This window comes from Anopheles merus, chromosome 2L (assembly GCF_017562075.2).
Source record: "Anopheles merus strain MAF chromosome 2L, AmerM5.1, whole genome shotgun sequence".
Lineage (NCBI taxonomy): Eukaryota > Metazoa > Arthropoda > Insecta > Diptera > Culicidae > Anopheles > Anopheles merus.
Window position 1 is genome coordinate 24,555,639 of NC_054083.1, and position 26,750 is coordinate 24,582,388.

The 26,750-nt window shown below is 44.9% G+C and overlaps 1 protein-coding gene across 3 annotated transcripts in view; it reads right to left on the minus strand.

The window, feature by feature from the left end:
- The window catches only part of LOC121594681 (fibrillin-2), a 105,731-nt gene that overhangs the window by 22,278 nt on the left and 56,703 nt on the right, over nucleotides 1–26,750 (minus strand). For 2 of the 3 annotated variants that reach the window (XM_041918237.1, XM_041918239.1), the window contains exons 7-11: nucleotides 15,257–16,048; nucleotides 8,121–11,102; nucleotides 6,558–7,067; nucleotides 6,254–6,496; nucleotides 6,057–6,196 (exon numbers count right to left, since the gene is read on the minus strand). In XM_041918237.1, the coding sequence (XP_041774171.1) occupies nucleotides 6,057–6,196; nucleotides 6,254–6,496; nucleotides 6,558–7,067; nucleotides 8,121–11,102; nucleotides 15,257–16,048 (4,667 nt within the window). The remainder of the gene's footprint in view (nucleotides 1–6,056; nucleotides 6,197–6,253; nucleotides 6,497–6,557; nucleotides 7,068–8,120; nucleotides 11,103–15,256; nucleotides 16,049–26,750) is intronic. The other variant, XM_041918240.1, reaches the window with a different exon arrangement.

Sequence of the window (26,750 nt, forward strand, 5' to 3'; positions counted from 1 at the left end):
GTAGCGTTGCGCTTCACTCTCGTCTTTACTCTCTCACTCTTTCACGCTAAACATCAACGCAGATACTAGAATATTCTTCTGACCGGAAGGAATATTACGCACTCGCGAATTAACTTCGTATTTACGCGAGTTTTTTTTTTTTTTTTTTTTTTTGCATCACAGTTTCACACTTGTCACGGTCGCCATGTGGTGATATGAAATCTTCTAACTACCCAAAAGAATAATGTGGCTTGAATTTGTGTAGTTACTTGGAGTTTATTTCTTCTATGTTAACTCGGGCAGCGTTTCCTCTTAGATCGGACTTTTGTTAATCATCCTAAACCTCAACTTATCCTTAATTTATACTCACTCGTTCGCGCCAAAATTCCTTAATCCTATTCCTCATTGGCTAATCCTAATTATCGCCTATTTTACTATTTCCTATTTCCTATCTTATGCTATTCTATTCTATCCTACGTGTAACCTTAATTGTAGATGTATGTGTGTAAATATATATATGCATAATAAAAATCTAACTATGTGTATGTGTGTAAGTGTATATGTGTATAATTTAAACCTAGCTAGCTATAATTATTCTGCGCGCGTTTTGCCTATCTTGCAGGCGCTACAGTTTGCTTTAGGGACTATTCCGGTGGATCAGTTTCATCGATGTTTTCATAAATTTAGGCGCTCCCTCTTACTGATAGTTTTGCATCGTAAAATAGGAAACAGATTAAATATAAAACTGAAAAGCTCGTGTGCTCTCCACAGAACTTCCTTCCCAATTTTCCTATCCTCATAGAAAGTGGCGCACCATGAAGCTGAACACAAATCCACCCAGCTCACCCAACTCATCGTCACCCACATTGCAAAACCTCCATTTCTAATGCTACCGCTAATCACCGTATAATGTACATGTGACGTGCCGAACTGCACGTGCAAACAGTACTCCAACCCACCCATGCTATGTTGTCGCTACAAACAGATTGATGATGGTGATGACGCGCGTTGGGGGGGGGGTTGGACTGTATAATTGTTTATGTTTTGGAATTAATTACGGCCATAATAATCAATACCAAACGCCAACTCGGGACCACCCTGCTGTGCGTTATGCCACTGACAGATGGAAACCAGATACGCTCGCTATTGGATCGATTAAATTATTCCCATTCGGTGAAGCATTTCAGCATTTCCCCCACACTAAATGATGTCCGGTGCTGGAAGCGGTGGATGACGTTTGCTAAAAGTGAGCCACATTTTGCATAGTCACATCACACCGAACCGGGTACGGACAAGGGGGGGGGGGTATTTTACAAGGCTCATCGATATTAAAGTATGAGCAGGCAAACAAAACCTAGATGCTTCCGGGTGCAGTTAAATCATTTAAAGCACTTCCTCAAAACGAAACATCCATTTAAAGCCGTTTAGTGGCATGGTAAGGATAATGCGTATTGAGCTACATACAGGCAGGCAGGCAGAAAGAATCTATTGTGAGAAACTACTTCTCATGCTCATGTTTTTTTTTATTGATCTTAGGAGTGGAGGTACACAGCGAGCTAAGCAAGGGCCGGATGCTTCAGGTTAAGTGAATTTTGCTCGTCAAAATATCCTTCCGGGAAGAGTTTTCGAGTTCGGCACGGGTTACAGTATCGTGCCTGTGATTGTTGTAGAGACGGTGAAGAAGGGGCTTCTGGGAAAGTTTTTTCTCCCATCTCCCATCTACAAACAAGAAACATGCATCATCAACTGATCAAAAGGTATGCAAACCGGTCCCGTTGCTCTGTTATCATTATCAAGCAGAGGAATATGGGAAGCAGGACAGGAATATAGGAACCTTTTTTTTAAGCAAATTTGTCTTTCAGAATCCTTTGATGAACAATGCTGTTTGTAGAGCGAAACAGATACAAGGCTTTGTTCGGAATGGTCGAACGATCTATCGATAGGACGGTGAAAACCTTCCCGTGAGCTTAGAGGAGGTTTGAAATATTTATAGCATTCGGAGTTAAAGCCACTCGCAAACCCTCGCTAAACAGGGCAGCTAAGCTCGCATGCCGACAGAATAATATATCGTCCATTTTAAAATTCCCTTCGTAAACGTAAATCGGTGCGCCGTTCGCTGCAAATCCTGCTGTGAGTTAGTTATTATTTTCCTTTCACCCCTGTGTGTGTTTGTGTGTGTGTTGCGAAAGTTGGCGCTGTTTGCCTCCCCGTGCCTTCGTAACTGGCCGACCACTAGTATACAGAAACCTCAGATAATCCCGGTTTTTCCCCCTAGGTGGATGCTCCCTGTCGATTGCACCTAGTGTCAAACGGGAGCACAACCAGAAGCTTCTGAAGAATTGGGTTTGGATGTGTCAAGCTCACCCTCGAATGGCAATCCTTCCCAAACGATGTTTTGCCTTTCATCACAGGCAAAGGTACACAAGATTGCGATAGCCATTCATTTCAGTGAAACTTTTCATTCCTTTTTTTTGCACACACGACGACAGCAGCAACAAAAAGAAATCGGGAAAAAATAAAATGCCTCATCGCCTAGTGACGGAAATCGAGCTTTTTCTGCGTACGAAAAGTGTGATATGAATACAATCAGACACACCCATGTGATGAAGGACCCACGGCTCCGGGCCGGAGAGTCCTTACGAGATGGTGATGAATACATGGTAGGATTTTTTGTTTGTTTGTAGACTGTTTAGAGCAACGAAACACGACTCACACAAACACACAGCCACTCTCTATCTCCTCTTGCCAGCAAGCTATAAATAGGTTCCAGAAAAATGCTACCGGCGTGCAGCAAGCGATCGGAATGATCTGCCCGCCTTGTGGACAATGTGCTGTGAATGGAAAGGACCGGAGACTGTAAAAAAACGTTCCATCACCAACACAACTCGTAATGCAGCGAACCACACCCGTTCGTTTGATGTCCAGTGTGCCAAATATGAGTTTACGCCATGTGCAAACCGGAAGTAGCAAACACACAAGAAGCAGATCGGTCAAAGAAACCATTGGAATGTGAGCCATCACCATCACACGGCAACCGTTCAATCGGGAAGGAGCAATACACAAAAAACTGGGGACAAAAAACATATACACAAACGCGCGCGCGCGTGCTTCTACAGCACCTCATACCAAATGCAAAGTGACCGGAGCGTGTGTGGAGCCCGCTTGACTCGAGCATATCTTTGACGAACTACTGCGGATCGGTACCACTACGACAAAGCGGTTCCACGGCGAAACGATGCGTCCATGGACTACTATGAAGCCTTGGAATGGTACGGAGAACACGGCGTGTGAGTGTGAGCGGAATGGCTGAGAAATGGAAAGAATTTCATACGCTGCATAGCTTTTGTGCCGTCAAAGCGATTGTGTCCCGTCCTATGGTGAACGAACGTCGCACGGTGGGACAATGGGGGCGTACATTGTGCATTCCTTCCAGTATGCAATTTTTTTTTTTTTTGACGAAGGCGAATGAGGGATTGCCGTGTGCAAGCTACTGGGCAAAGCGTGCACGCGTCAAGAATGCATCAATCGGAGCGCCAAACAAGCTATTAAAAATGGTCTTCTAGAAGGCGTAGAATATTGCGACGGAAATTGCATACTTTAAGGCGAAAGTGATACGGTTGGATGACGAAAAGTATGCTATCGGCACAACAAAACGTTCCCCGCACGAACGCAATACATTTAGGCGTATACACTTTGTTTTAAGATTTTTTTTATGCTTGTTTGGAAAGTTTGTCGCCGCGATTGTGTGCGCAATGTGTTCGCCAACGTTTATAAACAACAAAAATGCTTGCTACACCAAAAGCCACACTGTGTCGAAAGCAACAGTTGCTGAAATGATTTCAAAATTCCACAACATCCTCAGACAAATAGGCTGCCAGCAAACCTACCCCCTACAACAAACAAACGTTATGGTTCACACAGAATTGAAACATCTCTGCAAAGGCGATTTTGCAATACATTTCAGAACCATTGATTTCGATTTCGGGGTAGTGAAATCGATCTCGATGCTGCTATCAAAGCCTATAGAATAACCTCATTGTCCTAGGGGCTCATCAGAAGCCGTGGGCACTTAATGGAAATCCAATGTTGGCCAATTTCGCGTTGATGAGAATTACAGAACATTGCATACTCTGTGCTATTCATTCGAAACAATGATATGCGCTCACATCGTTCACAACAGGCCTGTCGATGCTATCGAGCCACGCAACAGCTGCACGAGACGATGGAAGCTTATTTTACCCTGCACAGCTGTACAATAATTATTTCATCTATTTGCTTATGCTCGTGCTGGATGGTTGCAATATGAGAATTAGTGCTGTTAAACAATTTAACGCCGAGAGTGGAATCCTACACACACACACGGGAGGGTTTCAATGATACGTGAGCTATATTTACAGATTGAGTTGCTAATAAATTAATTTCACCTCATGCTGTCAATCATTCACGGTCGAGAGTATTATATCGTGTTCACCAGCTAATAGGAAGTCAGAATTCCGAATCAATCAGTTCAATATGAATAACACTTTTGTTACACTTAAGTACCTACATCTGTGCATTGAATCTGCAATACTTTCGACCACATTATGCAATAAACTAAATCATTCTCTACACATTCCAAACAATAAGATTATTGCAACGGAATGCACACTCGTAGTTGCCTAGCAGCGAATTAAAGCACCCTTTTTGTGAGCTTTTTCAGCTGTACGCGCCAAAAAGTATGCAATCTGTACGACAGATCCATCTTTAAAGCACCGCTTACAGGACAACTATCTTATTAATGGCTTTCTTAATGGATACGTTAGCTTCTTTTAACCTTCCAAGAATAACTACTCAACCTCTAGCATCTGCTGACCTTTGGCCATAAATAGACACAAATATGTCCAATAAAAACGTGATACGATACAGTCGAAAAACAAGCACCCGAAAAAACCAGCGCACCGGATGAAGAATGTCAAAGCCAAATGCATGCCGGCCCCGCCTTCCCAACACCGTTTTGTGCAGGAAACGGGCATGGGAATCACGGAAAGGTCTCGTCCATCAACCTCATTCTCTCCACACATCCACCTTCACGTGCGGGTGCTGTTTCAGGATAGCGAATAATGGCCCTAACCGTATGGAATAATTTAATAATTGCTATGCCGCTGGGCACGCCGGCTACGATGAGGTTGTGTTTGCTGATACTGGCCCGCCGTGATGCTACCAAGAACTCGCTGTCGTCCTAAGCTAAGTGACTGCTGCTGCTGCTGTGACGGTGGCCGATGTTCCCTGACCCAATGGAAGATGTCGATAAAATATTCAACACCGCCGAAATCGCTCCCACTGCTGTGCGAACTGGTGCCCGCGGGCGTTTCCTCCTCACAGTCGAGCTCTCCCCAGCAGGAGCACGCCACCGTTGATCGATGATGGTCGAGGATGTGTATTAGGCGCGATCGATGTACTGGCTGGTTCGTTTTGCTATTGCGATGGTCCATGCGAACAAGCGGTCGATGGTAGTGGGCGGTGGTGTTGGTACGTTTGTAAGTAGCAGCGGCAGTGGTGGTGGTGAGGGTGGTATTAGCGTTTGTTGCGGACCGTTGCCAAGGAAGTCGACTCGAGGAAGCCACCACAGGAATGGTTGTTGCGCGGTAATCATTCCGTAAGGGCAACCGACCGTAACCGTTGGCGGTACGGTTAGCGAAGGTGGTCCCGGTCGGTCCCGCGGCAGATGAATGATTACCTTGACCCATTAGTGGCATTATGAGCGCGGTCGCACCAGGTGCCCCCTGGCCGGTGCGGTTGCGACCGTGGTAATGGTGCTGATGTTCATGGCGATAGTGATGATTGTTATGATACGACCGGTGCGAGCCTACTGGCATCAGCCCGCTCGGTTTCAGCTGTGCCTTTGGCTGCGGTGTTGGTGGTGGTGGTGGTTGTTGACGATGATAATGGGATGATAGTGGTAGCATTCGTGTATGGAGTGGTGAAGATGGTGATGCAGGTGTAGCAAGTGGCAAGTACGCGCTCGTCTTATCGACCGAAGCGATGGGCGGCAGTCGGTGCCAAATCGTGTGTAATACAATGTGCAGTCTACTACTTACGGGATAGTTGTTGCCGTCCAGCCTGACGGGCGGTTTGCCCGGACAGATGAGGTACGATTCGTGGTTTTCCAGCCGGCTCATTTCCGCCGGCCGACCTGCACCAAGGGGACGCCGCGGTTCCGGCACCTCCACCGGAGCGGCTGCAAATGAAAAGCGTTAGAGGCGCTCACGTGGATGCTAAAAACCGCACAGCTTACCCTTAACAACGACGCGGAAGTTACAGTTGGCACTTAACCCATCGGCATCGGTAGCGATGTAGTTGACGTAGTGCGATCCCACACTCAACGGCTGACCCGGTGTGTTGGACTTGTAGAGCTGCTTGATCTCCGATTGCGACTCAAACTTGGGCTCCGTCCAGAACACTGAGCGGGACGGTTCGCCTCGCTCTAGCTGCACTTCGAACGACTCGGGACAGTGTACGACGGTAGGAGGTTTCCTTTCTGCAATGGAAACTAGCATGAAAAAAGCTCCAACAAAATCTCACTTTCTCCAGAAACTCACCTCTTATTTTAATCACCACACGGCACACATCATTCACATTGCCCGTCGGGCTGCGGGCACGGAAGGTGACGATGGTTTCACCGGCCGGCAGCTCCACCTCCAGCTGCTTGCCCCACGGTGGATGCGAGTCGACGTACTTGTGCCAGTCGACATTCGTCGTCGGCCGCTCCATGCGCACCTTCATCGTGTACTGTCCGAGCGGTAGTACCTCGTGCACGTCCGGCGGACACTGGATGAACGGTTTAATAGCAACCGGTGCTACAGTTGTCGGTGTCGTCGTTGTTAGCTGTTTAGGTGGCACTACTGAAGAGTCCAGCGGTACACAGGCCAGATTGTCTCCCGGTACCCAGGTTTGCGCCAGACTGCAGACAGCAGTACGCCTTGCAGCGGGCTTAAAACCAGGCTTACAGTGCAGCACGCAACGTTCGCTGGAAAAGATCTTGCCCGCCGTACAGGCAACTGGCAGGATGACTCCATTTTCCGGTCTGCTCAAGCGTGGACAGGCGAGCGCTGGTGTGAGACGAACAAAAATTATGAAATTAAAGAAAACTTTATATGTAAGCGATCAACCATTAATTACGTAACGCCCAATACTAGACCCTTTCTATTCCTCAACAGCGACCAAATATATCAATAGAAGCCTTCGAGGTTAATATCTTCACGGTCGTGAAACTGGTCCCGAACCTATACCGATCCTGGAGTTCATCTCAAACTCATACTGATTCTTGAACTGTTCTGGAACTGATATCAATGTTCCTGGTCCCGATCCCAAACTGGTACTGTGACTGATGGTAACCCATTACTTATCTTGAAACTGATCCTGATCCCATGCCGGTGTTGAAACTTATGATAAACTAATGCTGGTCTAGGGATAGATCATGAGTGGTCCAGAAACTCATCCCTGATACTTAAAGAACATAGAACTGATCCCGAATTCAATTCTTATTCCAAAACGGTACTGGAATTCATACTGTCTGCATATCGGTCCTTGACCAGGTCATTGGTTCATAATAGTTTAGGAACTTATCTTGAGCCTATATCCGCCCTGTAACTAAACCCATCTTCATACTAATTCAGGAACTAAATCACAAGATCATCATAATCTTGCAACTCGTTTTGAACTCAACACAGGCCTGGAACTGGTCCTGCGACTGCTCATTAAAGCATACCAGTTCTCAAATCTATCCATGACACATACTAATTCTGGAACAGGTTCTTAACCAATAGCGGTTCTGAAACTGCATCTGAAAAATTGCATTCCCATTTTTATCGATCCTACAACGACCCTGGCAATGATTCGAAATCTATTCCGGTCCTGGAAATAATATCAAACTCATACAGGTTCTGAAATCTATCCCGAATGCATAGTGGTCCTCGGTTTGATCCTTATCTCATACCAGTCCTAGAAACCCTGAACCCATACCTGTTCTGATTCTTATCCCTGACTCATACCAGTTCTGCAAACTGATGTAGAACAAATCAATAACGCTAAACGGTGCTACCTCTTCCTCTTAAGAACGTTACGTAACTTATGGATGACCCGTCGAACGTGCGACTACTTACGAACACAGATGGACTCCCCTTCGTCCCATTCGCCCGTTCCGTTGCAGTGCCGCACGGACGGTCCGTGCAGCTTGAACCCCTTCTTGCACGTCACGATACACTTCGACCGGTAGAACAGTTGCGTCTTGTGGCGCGATCGTGTACATCGTACCTCCGCATTCCTCGGCGCTTCAAACGGTTTGCAGTTATCCGTCAGCTTGGCACAGTGTTTGCGGTCCTGCGTCAGCTTAAACCCAACCGGACAAGCGCACCGACTACCCCCGGCCGTATTGACACACTGTGCACCCGCTCCACAGCCACCATTGTCGATCGCACACTCATTAATGTCGATACACTGCCCAAGATCGTTCCTCTCGTACCCCTCGTAACACTCGCACCGATAGGATCCTTCCAAATTCACGCACCGCTGCTGACAGTTGTGATCCTTTGCCTGCAGACACTCGTTATGATCGATGCAGGACGCTTGGTTCGTTTTGTTCAACGTGTACCCTTCCCGGCACGAGCACACCGGCTGTCCACCCTTCAGGCTGCAGTAATGCTGACAGCCGCCATTCCTCAGCGCACACGGATTCGACACCTCACAAGCTTTCCCGTCCGCCATTAGACTGTATCCCGGATGACAACCGCACCGATAGCCACCGTCTCGGTTCACACACAGCTGGCTGCAGCCACCGTTCAGTACCGCACACTCATCCACATCACTGCACGTGGCCTGATCGTCCCCGAGCACCATACCCTCTGGACACCGACACTCGAAGCTTCCGTGCGTGTTCTCGCAGATATGCGAACAACCCGCGTTGAAGTTGTTAATACGACACTCGTCCACATCCACACAGCTCACACTATCCACGTCCAACCGCAATCCGGACGGGCACGAACACACAAACCCGCCCTTCGTATTCACACAATCATGCGTGCACGTTCTCAGCTCATCGCTACACTCGTCCACATCGGAGCAGGTGCGATTGTTCGCTTCCAACCGATGGCCATCCTCACATCCACAGTGGTACGATCCGATCGTATTAATACAGCGATGCTCACAGTCACCCCGGTTAGGTAGCGTTTCACACTCATCCACATCTTCGCAGCTTAACCGGTTCCGTCCCAGCTTGAACCCTACCGGACACTCACACTCGTACGCGCCGGGCACGTTCACACAGTGGTGCGAACAGTCGTGCGTACCATCATTACACTCATCCACATCACTGCACGTACGCTGATCATCCTGCAGACTGTATCCGATCTCACACGCACACCGATGTCCGCCCGGCAGATTGATGCAGATGTTCGAACAGTTACCATTATCCACAATACACTCGTCCACATCCTGACAGGCGTGACGATCATGCCGCAGCTCGTACCCATCCGGACACCTGCACTCGTACGACCCCGGACTATTCACACACTCATGCGAACATCCACCATTGCCCCGCGACGCACACTCATCCACATCGACGCACGTTTTCTGATGCTCCGAGTCGAGTTGGAAGCCCTTCGGACAGGAACAGCTCACCACACCATACTCGTAGTGGCAGCCGTGCGAACATCCACCATTGTTAAGCTCACACTCGTCCACAAAGTCGCACGTTCGATCGTCCTCCTGCAGAAACAGGCCCTTCGGACACGAACACTGATGGCCGCCGAGCAGATTGATGCACACGTGCGAACAGTTCCCGTTCCGTTCCTCGCACTCGTTCACATCCATACAGGTTCGGGCATTCTCCGCCAGCTTGTACCCTGCGTGGCACGTGCAGTAGTACGAACCGGCCGTATTGTGGCAGTTGTGATCACAACCACCACCGCGCGCATTCGCGCACTCATCCCGATCGACGCATGTGCGTCTATCCGACTCGACCAGCTCGTACCCTTCGTAGCAGCTACACCGATAGCCTCCCTCGTAGTTCAAACAGCTCTGCGAACAGCCACCATTGTCCCTCTCACACTCGTTCACATCCTCACAGGTACGCCCATCTCCCCCCAGCACCATGCCAGCCGGACACAAGCACACCGTCTCACTGTCCTGATCGCACGTATGGGAACAGCCTCCATTGTTCACACCGCACAGGTTCATCGTTTCGCACGTCTTGCCATCCTCCGCCAGCTCCATATCGTCCGGACAGTCGCAGTACGTTTCCCTATTGTAGAAAGTGCAGATGTGCGAGCAGCCCCCATTATCCTTCCGACACAGGTCCATCTGCCGGCAGATACCGTACTCGTCCAGCTCCCGACCCTCAGGACACACGCACTTGTAACTACCGTACGTGTTGCGACACTCAAGATCCCCACACACCCCATCCAGCTCGTTCGTTTCCCGCTCGCACTCGTTCACGTCATCGCACGTCTTCCCATCGGCTGACAGCGTTAACCCTGCCGGACAGGCACATCGGTACGACCCGGGCGTATTGTGACACTCGTGGCTACAGTCATGCTGCCCCGGCATACACTCATCCCGCTCTTGGCAGCTGTGCTGACCCTGCACATACCCCTCGGGACACTCGCACCGATAGTCGCTTTCCATCCTCAGACACCGGCCCGGTTCGCAGTGTCTTCGCTGATGCTTGTTGCAACCCTCCTCCGCGCGGCACGTCTTCTGGTCCACCTCATCCAACAGGTAGCCGTCCGGGCAGTGGCACCGGAAACCTTCCACCTCGTCTACGCACTCGTGCGAGCAGCGCGTTTTGTTCGGGTTTTCGTACAGATCTTGGCAAAAGTCTCGCACGCACGTGCGCCGATCGTTATTCAGATGGAACGCAACCGGACAGCGACACTCGAACGAACCGACCGTGTTGTGACACTCGTGCGAACACGCTGATCCTCCCTCGCCCAACTCGTCGTCGTCGCTCGCAGCACATTCGTCCACATCCTGGCAGTGTTTGTCGTCGTCAGCCAGCTCGTACCCAGCCGGACAGGTGCACTGGTAGCCTCCGAACGCGTTCTGGCAGTAGTCGCACCCGTGTTCCTGTTCCTCGCACTCGTTGATATCTGTTGGAGAGAGTATGTGTGTCAGTGTGGTGGTTTTTAAATAATTCAAGTATATCGGACAGAGTGGACACTATCAAAGTATTATTATTAGCTTAATAGCTCTTCAAAGTTATTGCATTTGACCCTTTTGTCTTTTATTTTGCATAGCTATGGGCGTTTTACTGTTTGAGTAGCACTTTTGTATGATTTAGTCATGTATTCGCCTGCACATATGCGATTCATGTGCGCCTGCACATATGCGATGAGATTCACACAGTAACATTAAGTAATGTTGTTGTAATATTATAGAGGTTTTGGACCTCGTGGGTCTCTTTCGCCACGAGGTCCAAAACCTGTATTAAAATAAAATAATACAAAAGGATAAGTTTAACTAATTTTGTAGTAATATAATACGTAATTGTTCATATCTTCAAGCATATCGTAAGGTCATCAAGGAGATATCTTGTACCTTTATATCCTTTGTTATGAAAATGGGTAAAAACTCAGTCAATAGGTGTTCTCTACGACATGAAGAATCAGTGACTTTTCGAAAATTGGTTATTTTTTGCAATCTGTAAAACACTGTAAAAATTGTCTAAAAACGCACATTGTAGAATAAGAAAGAACAAACTGCTCTTTCGCATATGCTATACTGTTTTGTAACGTGCGTTGATGTTCCAAATTTCGAAATATATTGCTTTCGCAGGAATGGACTGGCCCACCATGGCACTATTTTCCTGTTATATGTAAAGAATATCATATGACTGTTTGCGCACTCTAAACGCTCGAAAAATCCGTGCATCTCTGAATATGATCTTTCATTGAAAACGTCCCATTCTATCGACCATTTTGAATGGAACCTTTTCTTCGAAATTGAAAATTTACAGTTTCGTACTTGCTGTGTTGTTACCCAATATTATATCATTTTTCGCCTGAAAGTTTGCATTGTCTTTCTCAGTAGCCTCACAGCAACACCGTTCAAGCACCATGATATCCCTCCAACGCTACGTTTTCCAATCACCAAAAGTTACACACATTATTTTGTTTTCATTAACTTTGAACGATAATGCTTCTCGTCCAGCAAGCTCTCTCAGAATAGCCGACACGCTGAACCCACCCAACCATCTATGTTTGACTTCAAACAACTACCGTTTCTTCTGCTTCCAACTATCCACCGTGCTGTTTTCCATCCAATCGCTACACATTAATGGTAAAATGATTATCCATCCCTTGTCTCGGCAAGCTTTGTTGGTTATCAAATAGTGACTAGAGCGGGCACAACACCTGGTTACCGGGCGCCGTGCAGCGAGCGTAGCGCCCGAACAGTGTGCTACATCCTAAATCCTGTCGCTGGAAAAACCCGCCGCACCCATCTGTTCGACACGCGTGCGGCTAAAAACATGCCGGTACACGCGTAATCAACGAACAAATTACGAGCCATGATTAACAGCAAAACGGGCTCCACCCGTAACCCCAGCTGGCCGCTCTGGTCATAATGCCAAACGTGTCTCTGCAAGCACTAGTCGGAAAGCAGCAGCACGAGGATTCTACAGCTTAAACATTGTAATAACGATCAAATCCATGCTCTGCACCACCAAAAAGGAAGAATGTACGGCGTATGTTTGGTGACACGCTGAACGCTTGTTCCGAAACAGGCGCACCGGAAAAACGCGCCTGCCTATATGCTTTGGCCGCATACAACTGTCGCTAAAGAGTTGTACGGCGCCAGTAGCGCAGGTTGCCACATGGCGTGTATTCGTTTAGGCGCGGTACAATATTTTTCCCGCCCGTCTGAGCAGCTTTTCTCGTGGAGCAGAACCGCTCGGTGCTTCATCTACTCAGCATCCCGCAGCACTCTTGCCTTTGCTTGCTAACTAACTTTCTACAATATTCAATTAACGGGCTCGAGCGACCACACCGGCACACTCGTACGCAGGTTGAATCCATGTGTGTGTGTGCATCTACCACCTCACCCCACACGGGATGAAGCAGGAACGACAAGCGTTTTATACCCATCATGGGTAAAATGCAAACGAGTCGCGCAGAATTCAGGCAGATGGCAAATTTTGTGCTAAAACTCATCGCCAGCGTGTGCGTCAGTGGCTGGTGCCCGATGATGATGAGCGCGTACCGGCGCGATCTGGCCGGAACTATTTGCATAAATATAGCGAGCGTGTTGCGGTTTCATTGGGTTGGTGGCGAAGCGGTTGACTCGAGCACCGGCCTCGGCCTCGGCAGCGGGAGCTAATCGAAACGCTAACTAACCTGTCGACGCAACTGACGGTGGTTTTGCAGTTGGGTTTGGGGTGAAGAATGGTTCGGTCCGTGCTGGCGTTGGGGAGCGACATTTTAAAACAAACGCACGATGGTAACGGATTTTATCGTGACGTGGGACTAATAGAAGGATACCGGAAACGGGGTGCTTGTGTTTCTAAATATAGGAAATTCAATTTAAATTTTATGGCTACAAGTATGCGATGCTTACTTGCGCTCAGTTCAATAATGTATTTCAGCCCGCTTGGTTCATAATTAGTGTGCCGTATATGCTACACTAGTCGATAATAATGAAAAAAAATCAGGTGGTTTTTATTTTACACTTCACAATCATAGTGATTTTTACCGTGTTTTTATGTTCTACAAATAATGGGTTAAAAAAGAATACATAATTAAAGGTCGCTTTTACATCAAAAGCTGTCATAGTTTTTTTGTATTCAACTTTATATGGAAAAATATATCTCCAACAATAACTTAAAATTTTTATATTTTGATTCAATTCAAATAAAATAATTGCGATCAGATGGAATTCATAAGCTTATCAACACTGCCTGGGTGGTTTGATGTACATGCCTGTTATACGTCTGCAAGTGAAATATCAAAATAGATTTTTTTAAACTATAATTAATCCTTGGTACAAAAGGTACAAACAGGGATTTTTCATCATTTAAATAAGCACTGTAAAGGCCGCCTCCTGTCGTCAAGCTAACCAGCAAACAAAATGGTTAAAAACAAATTTCAACGAAGTTTTTTTCGTTCATTCGTCAGTTTTCCCAGCGCCTAAATGTATGCATGTTTCATCCAACTGTCCTGTGTTAAATAGAAATATTATTGCCTTACTTTTGAAGTTGTAATTATTCTTTTTATTTCAATGCATATTAAACACGCCAGTCATCAATTCCAATTATATCGACAAAAATATATATATTTTAAAAAAATAAACTGCATACCTTCCGGCGCTCAATTCGATTTAGCGTGGGAAAAGAAACCGTTTTGATCAATGTTGTTCTTACATTGAAGTATTTTGACTGATTTCGACATCTACTTTGTTAGAAATAATACAAACGACAATCTATAAAAAAGGGTAACTATTAATTCTGCTTTAAAATCCATAATTTACCAGAATCTATTGCCTAACTTTAAGCGCAACGCCGTTACAGTTAAAGTTTACTTCCCGCTTTGGCTTGCTGCAAGCAAACCCTACCACCAAACACACCCGAACGGGTGTCTAACTTTCTTTTCCGCCAATGCTTTACGACGCAGCAGTGCGCTGCATTTAAAGTATGATCCCAGGTTCCGGTTCACCTCCAATCGGCTTACGGTGTGTGTACGGATCATTAACATTTTAACAACCTACAACAACCGGTCGCGTGCGAAACCACGCAAAACAAGGTGAGCAGCGTGTGCAGCAAAGCTATGCTACCGGCCCGAAGTCTGATCGATCGGAGAAGCCTTCCGGAGCGTCCCTAAAACCATCCCGTCAGCGAAGGAAAACCACAACCCAAGGGTGTCTTCATTACGCCTAGTGAGCAAGCCGTTTTCCCTCCCGGCTGTGTACGTGATGGTGGTTGTGCCGCAAATAAAGTTTGATCGTAAATTCACTCACAACGCTCCCTTCTTGCCCTTCCCACCCGTATAACCACCCGGCGACCTGTAAAAATAAACGACCTACAAAAAAATTGCGCCCATTCTCGTGCGCTGCTCAGTTTCACCGATGGAAATTCGGCCATCCTCGCTGTTCCGTCCTGGTTACCTCCCATCGTCGGGAGGTTTTGTTGCTCTTTACCCTAAGCAAACCGCAACCGTGGCCGGTGGAACCGTTGTTTAAAGTTCATTCACTCCGCCGCAAGCTTTTTACCTTTCCATGCCGGGCCGGTTCGGTCGGATGGGCTCTCACTCACCTTCACAAGTGCCTGCCGTTGGATTCCATCGCAGTCCTTCATCGCAATGAACCGACGGTGCCACTTGGACGGTAGGCCGCACGTCCCTGCCATCATCCTCCTCCTCATCATAGTCTGAGTCTTGGTCCTCACGGTCCTGCTCCTCCTCGGAAGTGCTAATCGCTGTGTGTCTATCACCTGAACTAGCGACTGGAGTAGGTTGTTGAACGCGATCGACCCGTTCAGGCGCGCTGTCATCCTCTTCTTCCTCTTCATGCTCATCTTCCTCTTCCTCGGCTTCATCGACTTCTTCCTCTCGATCGGTTTCAAGATCGATCGGGTCGCGGTTTTCATGCGCCGACTCCGGCAGCGGCCGCTCCTCACCGTGATGATGTCGATGGGCATGCGTTGAGGTACGGATCGGTGGCACTGTCACGTCCGGTATCGCTTCGGTCTCGTTTTCCCGCTCCGCGCTATTGTCTTCCGCACGGTGGCGTGAAGTTTCCTCATCGCTTCCGGCACTTTCCACTGATTGATGAGCTTCTTGAGGCAATTCATTTTCGCTCAATCGATTATGCGCTTCCGTGTGCTTATCACTCTCGCGATCCTGCTCGCCACCGTCCTCATTTTCGCTTTCATCTTCACCTTCACCTTCTTCTTCCTCTTCCTCTTCCTCTTCTTCTTCTTCTTCTTCCGCTGGTTCGTCATCCTCGTGCGGTTTGGAACGCTCCAGGCAGCGATAAGAACCGAATGTATTTTCGCACCCATCAGCACATCGTTCCAGCGTGGCTTCATTTTGACACTCATCAATATCTGGTACCGATGGCGACGCCGGCATAAGTGATGGGAGAGTGAAAGTTTATTAAGATTGTTTAAGAGCCACACTGCGATCAAATGGTTTCCAATGCGTTTGAGCTACAATGAGCATAACACGGCATAATGAGAAGCAGCGATAAGCGACAAGCGAGGCAAAACAAGGCGAAGCAGCGTGTTGATGTTCAACGGCCCATTGTGTACTTAATGACTAGATTTAAGGATGTTAGCACAATCATGTGTGGAGTTATTTATGATCTGTTTTCATACCAACCAAGCATTGATTTTATAAGCAATTATATTTCCAATACTCGAGCTAATTTTCGCATACATACGATGATGCCGTGACCAGCATTGAGGATTGTCCCACATAAAACATTTAACATAACTCATTTAATTTTGTTGTCCAAGCTACTGTTTGTAACATATATTAAATTTTTTCATGAAAACAATTCGCAAAAGAAATGTTTATTGCAGGCAGAAATTTATCTAATATTCAATCAATTTCCCCTTACGCTATATTTCGAGCATGCCTTTTACTCTCACAATCTTTCTTTCATCTTTGAGCGAACGTCGTAAGTGTGCTTATATATTTGCCGATGCAAGACTTACTTTATGGCGTAAAACTACTCTCAAACATTACAGGAAAAGCAATAGTGTCTCGAGCTAACTCCGTTCTCGGCGATGTATAAAACTACTTTTCTCCCTTACCGACGACTTCATCATTCAGCCTTCTACTGTGTCAACGACAGACAAGTGCAAGTACACACAAAAGATCACCAATCTGCAAGGACTTTCCCCTGAAAGGAGCCCATACTAATGCTCACAACCTCCAAGTGCATGCTGCGTTCCTTCAACACGTGTCAGGCAGGCTAGCCAACCAGCAGATGGAATTGGAATTGAGTTTATTTCCTTGCAAGGCTTCACAGTTCCTGGCAATCGATGGAAAAATTCACAGGAAGTGCAGAGCCATTTTTACCAGCTTTGAGTTGATTTTCGCTCAAACTCACCGACCCCCACACATAGCTACACAAAAATAAGTTGATGAAGGTTGTTTTGTGCTTTCTTGTAGGTTTGCGTATCCTTTTTTTCTTTTCTTTTCCTTTTTTCATTCCAAAGAATACATTCTCTTGTGCCAGCGTCGCAACTATTTCTGGCCCAGCATTTCGAGCGGAAAATTATAAGTATAAATAATAATAGAGTGCCGTCGTATCGGGCACTCCGTGTGCATCCACCAGCCCCAGAACGAACCGTATCTCTGTCTTTTACTCTCAACTTTCAACAAAGCAACCAAAAATAATAAAAAAACGGCAACGAAAGTTCATGAAATTCTACCCGTTGCTCAAAACGTCGTCTCGCTTCACAGCTTCGACCACAGTGCCGCATCCAAAAGCTCGTGCGTTCCCTTTTTTCTGTGGAACGAAAATCACAAACCCACGAGACGGCGAAGACACACAGCACAGCAGCCGGTACCACAAGCATCACAAATATGGTTCTTCGTTCTACAGCAATAACAACAAAAAAAAACAAGACACGAAGAACAAAATGCCCGCAAAAAGACGAAGAGAAAAACACTCTGCCACAACAAGGCTCCTGTCAGATTCCAACGATAATGCGGATGATGCCCGGACGCACTGCGATGATGTCTCGAAAAGGGTACATCAACCTAACACTGTACAACGGGCCACATCGTGCTGCCGCTGCGCCTGCTGCTGAAGAAAGCAGAGAGGAAAAGTTCCCGAAACTCCCAAACCCACCAGAGCTCGGCCCAAAACCCGGGCTCGGTGGTTTCGAGACTTTTTGGGAAAATATTTTCATAATCCCCCAATCCCTCTGCTCCGTCAATACAACCTCTGGAACGCTTCCTGGGCCGCGGAATGAATGAAACTTTTTTCTGCCCTCTTGCACCGCATGCCACGGGAGTTCCTTACGCTGTCTATCGTACGTCGAGCGAAGTGGCCGCCTTTTCTGATGAGGCTGTGCGTTTCGGCAAGAGACACGCCGTGTCGTCGAACAGTGCAGCACAGCGCGTCCGCCAAATTCGAACCTCGGCTTCGCGTTAGCCATTTCCCACACCCACATCGGCATAAACACGGCGCGAAACAATGTTGTTGCAGCACGATCCGTTTCAGTGGCCCACGGAACGCTTCAAAATCCGTGCGTTCTTGCCGTTGTGCATGGGCTTCCGTTTTGGGAAGCGACCCCGTGGCCGTGGTTTGTTTTTGTGCGCGAGCTAAAAATATCGCTTTGTTCGATGCCAAAAATCACTTTCCCAAAACTTAATTCGCTATTAGAATCCTTTCAGCACTGGTGCGAGGGTTCTGACGGAAGGGAAGGGAGTGAGAAAACAAACTCAAAACAACTCTCATTCTGCGGTTGTTTAGAAGTGATGAAAAGTATGACTGGTCGATAAATCATTTGCTGTGTGCAAGGGATCGGGATGAAACACGGTTTGTTTTCGCTTTCGTTGATGAATGAATGGGAGTGATGGTAGGTTTCAAACCATCACACGGAGATGTTTCTCCAATTACACACACGATAATAGCTACCAAGTCAAGAACCAACCTACACAGAAAACTTTTTTTTACTGAACTTCAGTAAAATTTTACTGAATTTTTTTAACTGAAGTTTCAGTAATCCTTTCATTAATAAGAATGTTTACTGAATCATTCAGTAATGTCCGGTGCTCATCAAAATGACAGCTCGTTTACTGAAACCGCAGTAAAGCCATTCTTATATTACTGATTTTTCAGTAGTTGGTTGCGATTAAAAAATGACGCAATATTGCTTTTAAATTGAGTTTTTATTTATGCTTAGAGATTGCCAGTTCCTCAATTCATGTTCATACATGTTTTGTGTTGTTTTATACACTTTTATACTGTATTTTGCCGTCGCAAGTGTCGCTGGTTCAGTAAGCGCTCACAGACACCACGAAATTTCAGTAAGCACAGTGGGTTGTAGCAAACATTTTACACACCAACACGGCTGCCAATTATTTTAAATTAATCCCGTAAGCCGAAATATCACCTGAAATTTCACCAGGGTGCCTGTAAGCGCCTACAAAATCAACTTTTGCACATCACTAGCTAGTGGGTACCGCATTGTTTTGTTTTGATGTTCTAACTGACAGGTCGAAATGACAGAATGAATTGCTGCATTTTCAGTAATTTGTTTTACTGATATCCAGTGAAACGACTAATTTGACACTTATTTTACTGATTTTCAGTAAAATGCGTATTACTGAAATGAATCCAGTAAATTGTTTTGCTGAAAGTCAGTAAAAACATGACATTCATGCTGAAAATCAGTAAAATATTCTATTACTGAACCGTTTCAGTAAAAAACTTTACTGAAGCAGGATGAGAAAATTTGCTGTGTAGTGAAGTAATGTTGAACGGCACAGCCTAGAAACAAGCTCGTCAGCAGATCAAACCTCCAAAAGGTCTAGTTCTGCATGTGTGCAGGACTCTTTCGCTTGTTCAGACGTTTTCATATGATAAACACAGTCAAACCTGGATAAGATAAAACTAAAAAAATAATAACATGGCTGCCCAAAACTTGTGTAATGAAAACTTGTATGTTTTCCATTGTAAACATAACAGTCGTTGCCGCAAAATTTTGACTCTTACATTCCTATTTTGTCTCCAAGGCATCAATTTTTGACAGTGTGCATCAATTTTTGACCCTAAGACATCAGTTTTTAACCGTGAGCTAATCATTTTATTTAAAAAAATCCAAAATGAATGTTTCAATGATAGAATTTAAAAGGCAACAATTGTTATACCAGTATTGGAAGTTTAAATGACGTGAAAAAAGTTTGTATGTATTTTCAGGTGTAAACAATGGCCTAAAAATTTATAAAATTTTGTTATTTTATTCATAAAAAACAATCAAATTACAAGGTTTTTGTATTGTATAGATAATGTAAAATTGTAATTGTTAAAAATCTGATCAAATACCTTAAAATATTAGCATGAATCCAACAACAGTCAAAAATTGATGACTTACAGACAAAGTCACAAAGACAAAGTTACAGTTAAAGTCAAAAAGTGATGCGCATTGTTAAAATGTGATGCCTTAAAGCCAAAATTTTGCGCCAACGACAGTATTTAATTCGTATAATGCTGGAAACCGAGCAGGAATTTCCTCAACATTAGCTGTACAAAACTATTCAACTCAAATATAATTCACAGCACGATAAGATATTTTTTAGACAATCATATTTTTATGGACATATAAAGCATTTAGTCTTTATAATTTTCTATCGATGCAAAACAAAAGTAATTTCCAAAGAGTTTCACAATAATAGATTCATGTTTTATTTGACAACTCATTAAACGATCTTACTCAAATGAGGGTTAAAATTTTCTGAGAATGTTGATAGGATTGCACATTTTTCTGTTTGGCGAGGTTGCTCTCTTAAAAAAATCTCTATTATGCAATGTTTGCTGTATATTAATCGTTCAGCATAACTAGAAACATGTAAAAGAACCAGAATTCATGAGGTGTATAGAACACATACGAAACTAATTGGTGAAATAGTTAAATAAGCCAACTTTATCCAACAATTAATACATAAATTTCATACATTATTTAACAGGCTGTTTCAAATTGGAGCAGACTTCCAAAAACATTTAAGACATTATTAACAAGTTGAGAAAATTAAAACAATAAATGAACGGACTACCAATAGTTCTGAAGAGTATTCCCCAACTAGTAGAGCTGTTTTCGATAAGGAAATTGAATTTCAAATACTTTAATAGTTCCCATTCTTCAAGGGCTTAGCGCTGCGAACCAGAGTGCATGAGCAAAATAACTAAGCTCATCCATCTGGTGCGTCCGACCCGGGATGGCATGAGTGGCGATGATTTGATGAAAGCGCTGCCACATCCACGTTTACTCACTCGAAACGAACTGTTAAGGAAGCACCATCTCGTTGCAATATCGCAGCAAGACTGCCGATGCCCAACGATTTGCCAAAGTTTACCATCCGCTCTCCCATTAGCTATCGATTGGAGCAAAAAGATCGATAGTGTATTGGTGGAGCTGTTCGGAAAGATTGAGCTGGTGGATAATTTATTACTTTCAAATGCAAATTTAAACGGATGAGCAAACCAAATCTACCACCCTTTTACAGCCCTGTCAGTACAGTGAACGGAGCAGCTGAACAGGTAGACAACCCGGACGTCTCAATCCGTTTCGCTCGTCGATGGTGCACTGGGGAACAACACTCCTGTCGCTCCATTTTCACCCTTCCGACGAGCCCACTCTCAGCCCACCAAATCAAAAAGAAGTTTAACAAAAAACAAAAGAGAGAGTAATTTTTTTTCCCTCCTCCTCCTGCAAGCATGCCTACCTTCGCACGTTTTCCAGTCCGCTCCGAGGCGCAACCCGTCCGGACAGAGGCAGAAGACGCGCCCGAGCGTCGAAAGGCACCGATGGGAGCAGCCACCGTTCTGCCGCGCACATTCACCATCGTCCTCGCAGCCGTGCCCGTCCGCTGCCAGGCGCGTCCCCGGCAAACCTTCGCAACTGCAGCTGTAGCTGCCCCACCGGTTCGCGCACGTATCCTGGCACGGACCGTGGCCATTTCGCAAGAGACACTCGTTGACGTCTGGCCGCCCCGTAACGTTTCCCGGTGGCAAAATCAGCAGCGGCGTATGGTACGTGGATTTCCGCACCACACAGTTACCGGGTAATGTGAGGGGGGAGGAGGCAGACGAAAGCGTGAGTATGTGTGTGCGTGCGCGCGTGATTGGTGCGATGGCGGATGGATGCATGGGAAATTGTGACGTGAGCACAGTGGGCGATGTATGGAAAAGAAAGAGCAGAAAGAGAATGACACGTCAACTCGTTAGAAATGTACGCAAAAGCTCTGGTCCAGTGGGCGACATACAGCGGGTACGGAAGGAGAAGGCTGAACAAAAGAGGTTGTACTCGTGTCGACTTCCTCCCGGCAGGGTGGTATGGTCATGTTGCATGAAATGTTTAATCAAATTAGAGAGGGGAAATGTTCTCTCACCCTGCCATGTCTACTTTTAAAACGTAACCTTGACCTTTTTCCTATCAATCACTCTCCTTTTGTATTGATGATACATTTGAGCAACAGAAAAAAGATAACCGTTTACCGTAACGAACCTAGACAATGTATTTTGACATGCGCATTGCATAACTGTAGGCGTTTAGCAGGTGGTTAGTGAAATAAAAACTAGCAATTCGTTTCGTTGTAAGTGTGCATTAACCGATATAAAAAGATAGCTGTCACTTCAACTTAAAAAAGTACAACAAATAAAAAATCTACTTTCAGTTCCTTACCCCAATCTAGCAAATTTTATTTTTGGAAAATTTAACAGCACCCAACAGCATATAATTAAAACGACATTTCTACTTCCCACTCAACTAAACCATCGAGATGAAAAACGTTTACCGTGCCTGGTATGCAACAGTGATAATTGAAGCCCATCCTTGATGTTGTTACCATGCGGAATCATGTACATCGCATGAGAAGCCATTAGGAGATTTTGGTGCTTTACATACGACTACTTTGCTCGGTCATGGTACCTTGTAACCGTGGAAGCTACATATTACAAGTGTGTGTGTGTGTTTTTTTTTCTCTTTCGTTAAATTATTCCAACACATTAACCAAACCAGCCTGGAAGCTTGCTGACCCGGAACAGTTAATCGTTGAAGTACGGCATTCCTAATTTGTCGCGTGCTCTACGCACACGTGCAGCAACAAAATAATAAATCTTTCTCACATACCACAACGTTTTTGTTTTTTTGCTGAGGCAAAACATTATTGGTTAATGTACAACTGCAATGACACTTCATCCTTTCGTACAACCGCAAGGCCTGTACTCGCTCAATACACAAATACCTTCCGGACAAAAGCTTTCCCAGAACTGTTTGTTGAGAATTGTTTGCAATTAAAATCCTTGTTTTTTCTTCATTCTTTTACCTCCCACACAAAGTCATGCTCTGTGGCGGGTCTGAATGGGGAACAAAACTTTCTAAGCATGTCACCGCAATTCTAAAGCCGCCCGATGCTCAAGCGAATGAAGTAAGCTTGTATCACTGTATACACGCAGCAAACAACACAAGCCCCACCGGCCACAGTACCACCATCACCACATGATTAAGGATTCTGGCTGCTGGCTGCTGCAGCTATACGCTGCTCAAGGATAATCCGTAGCAATTACTTAGCAGCATCGCCAACTGTGCGCAATAAGTGCTGTTGAAACTTTTCTTGGATGGGTTCGCTTTCACCACCATTACCTCCACTCATTAATTCTAGTTTCGCGAGCTGAATGGATACGGTCGGGCGTGGAAAGTTGCATACGAAGGGGATTACACTCAGCGCCTGGAAGAGGTTTTGTGGTGCACATACGATCTTGTCTCTTTCCCTTTTCGCCTACGGCCTTGTTTCGGGGAAGTGAAATGAGCTCAAGGATGTGAAAGAGTATAATGAGGCCTGGAATGCTTCACGTTTCAATATCCTAATTGAGTGGATGGGCTTCAACGATCACTTTCCGTGATTGTGTCTCACATGACCGGAGTTTTTTTTTAATGAAGCACAATTCAGGCTCGACTTTTCACGCCTAAAGGTAGACACAAGCACTAAGTATGCACAATTATCAGTGAAGAATGCACTTGGCTATATCAATGTTTTGTTTCTATCATCCGACACCCAACTGAAACTACTCAATAATAACATCAATTATCAAGTTATGGATCTATTGGACGGTAGTATATCCTTGCCCTCAATTGTATGTATGCCATTGAATTGATAATTGCTGGCTATCATAGAGAAGGAAGTAAGCATGAACATATTATTTCTTGGACACAAACAAATATTAATGTTATTGTTCTTCTATTTGGTGTAGCATCCTACGCGGACATGCCGGCCTTTACAGGCTTTTAAGACTTAATTAATTACCACGCAGCCGGATAGTCAATCCTTGCTACGGGGGGACGGTCAATTCTAGGCTTGAAACTATGATGGGCATGTTATTGAGTCGTTCGAGTTGACGACTGTATAATAGGACCGCCCCATGTTATTGTTATGTTATGCATAGTTGTCTTTAACCTACATCAAGGAAACATTTCAATAAAATGCTTGAGATTATACGCCCAAAGGTATGCAATTTGCCCCTTTTTGTTCGATTAATAAATTCCAATCGGAACAATATTACGCAAATCTACGATTTCTATCCGTATCGTAACCGCAAAACTCAAAAAATGTCATAAAATTATGTATTTGAATGCTTTTTTTCCGTTCATGGATTTTTGTGCCACTAAAAAGCAAAAAGCTTTCATCAAATTGCATAGTTTTGGGCACTTTACAACTCTCTATAGCTACGGTACGGTAGCTAAATGCCAGAAAATATGCGATTTGGTAATAAAAAACAAATTTCTACGGCTTATAGTAAATAAACGCTAATAACTGTTTAAAAAACTGAGATATCATGCAAGAAAATAATCAACAATCGAAATATCAATAAATTTGTTTTAGTAAAATGTTTAAGCACACCGGCGATATTTCCGGCGTGGGATGATATTTCCTCACAATAATCCCTTCAAGCAAGTCTTTAAAAAAAATTTATTTTTCTTCCAGCTTGGGCAAAATTTTGCAATAATGTATTTTTGTAGAAAAGGATTACAGAAATGCATATAACATATAAGTATATAAGTATATATGTATATAAGTCGAACCAACTCATTGTTATTCCATGTATTACTTTTAGCCAGATATAATACTTTCTTTCATCAAATGCCACTCCGAGTACACTGCACGCTTCAAATCTTTTAAACCATTTAAAACACAACTGCTCACGCCAACAGCCCGCTGAATGTGATAAGACATACTGTGCCATTGCTTTCGGAGCGATCTATTCCGCACTCAATCCGCGATAAATCATCATCATGGCCAACGTGGGTGTAGCACAAAGCACGCATGGATGGCATCGGTGAAAAGGCAACGCAAACGCAAGTTTTTCCAAGCGAGCACTTTTCAAACCTGCCCCCAGAGCCCTGTCTTTTCATTTCAGCAGCCACGTGATAATAATATGTACGCAAAGCTAACCCCGGACCAGGGACGGAAAAAATGGTGAAAGAATCCTTTCCTCCCCATATAACCGCAGAGCAGCACAGCATTGTGTGCTGCTAATGAGAGCAAATACGCTTAATTACGAAAATGAATGAAATTCCCCTCCGGTCTAGTGCGCCCTTTCTACCTGCTGCAGCTGGTGGAAGAATGTGGGTGCGATGGTGCGGGTTCGCCATCTTCTCTCTGTTTCATCAGGGAGCCACGCCGGCTGAATAGGGTTGATTTCATCAAACATTGAAACACGGTTACAAAGCTTTTATTCGCTTTCTTTTACTTTCCCTTTTGCGAGCCCTCATGATTTTCTTGTGCAAAAGTTGGCGAGCAGTTCGCCTTGCCCACACTTTCTTTTCATTAAGAAGCGAGCGGTGGTTTTACATTCTTTCGTTCGTTTTGCTTATCTATTCCGTGGGGTAAGGCGCCATACTAAACTCCTACCAAGAAACTTAACCCATTCGCAGCGGTATGGCTGCGAGCGGGGATTTTCGTTCGTTGTCACGGAAATGGGTTTTTGCTTCCATCATTTCCGGCCGTGGCAAGTGCGAGATTTCATTTTTCAGCCTCGGCTGGTATGCAAAAAATGGCGCTGGCCAAGATACTTGCGCCGGCACGCCCGTTTCCTTCCGCACAGGCACGAACAGAATGTTCACACTTTTATTTCTTTGTTGGTTGAAAAGGTGTCCCGTCCTGCTGGTTGCATCCAGGCAGTTGGAGCAAAGTTAATCTCGCGGCCCATTTTTTTTTTTGCAACGTGAACGCAAAGGTTCGTTGAAAATTGCTTTCGATCCACGAAATCACCGGTTGGACAACCATCCAATGAAGGTAAATGGTGCCAACGTGCGATAAGGGTACGTTGGAATTGTCCGATGCACTAGTACGATGCTGTTAATATTTTATCGAACGATTCGTGGTATTATTGGGTTGCAAAATGGGTTTGTGCACTTTGTAAAACATTTGTGGATTTTTGCTACTAGCTATGAAATGTTGCAAAAAAAAAATGGTTGGAAATTTTCTAACACAATTGCTAGATGTTGGCTATACTCGGGATAATTAAATACACGTTTCGCGTAGAATTTTTAGGAAATAATAATTGATACGTAATTGTGTATTCGATCTTCCAAACAAACTATTCACCCGATTCCACCATTTTAATGCTATTTTAATAAGTCTCCTTTGTAGGCGTGTCCTACTAGGAGTTTGAACAATTTCTTTACATGATTACAATGTTTTAATTTTTACTTAATTTGAAACATTTCAGTAAGTGAATTATGTATTTCTTAACTGGACACGAAAAACACTGTATGTAAAACACTGTAGTGTATATCGTATTTTATTGCATTGTTGATAGTGAAAAATAAGGTTTTTTTTATCGAAACGTTCCTTTTTATTGCATATAGGTTTGAACACCACTGGAATAAAAAAAATATGATGATTATTTTCTGCTTTTCATTTAGCTGTCATTTATCCTTTGTTTTGACGCTTTTCAATGCCGATAAACATAATCTCAACGATAAGGGTATCCAAGTTCAAACCAAACAGGTGAAAACATTGCAAACTTGTTCTCCAACCCAATAGATTCAAACAAAGCAGTTTCCCCGG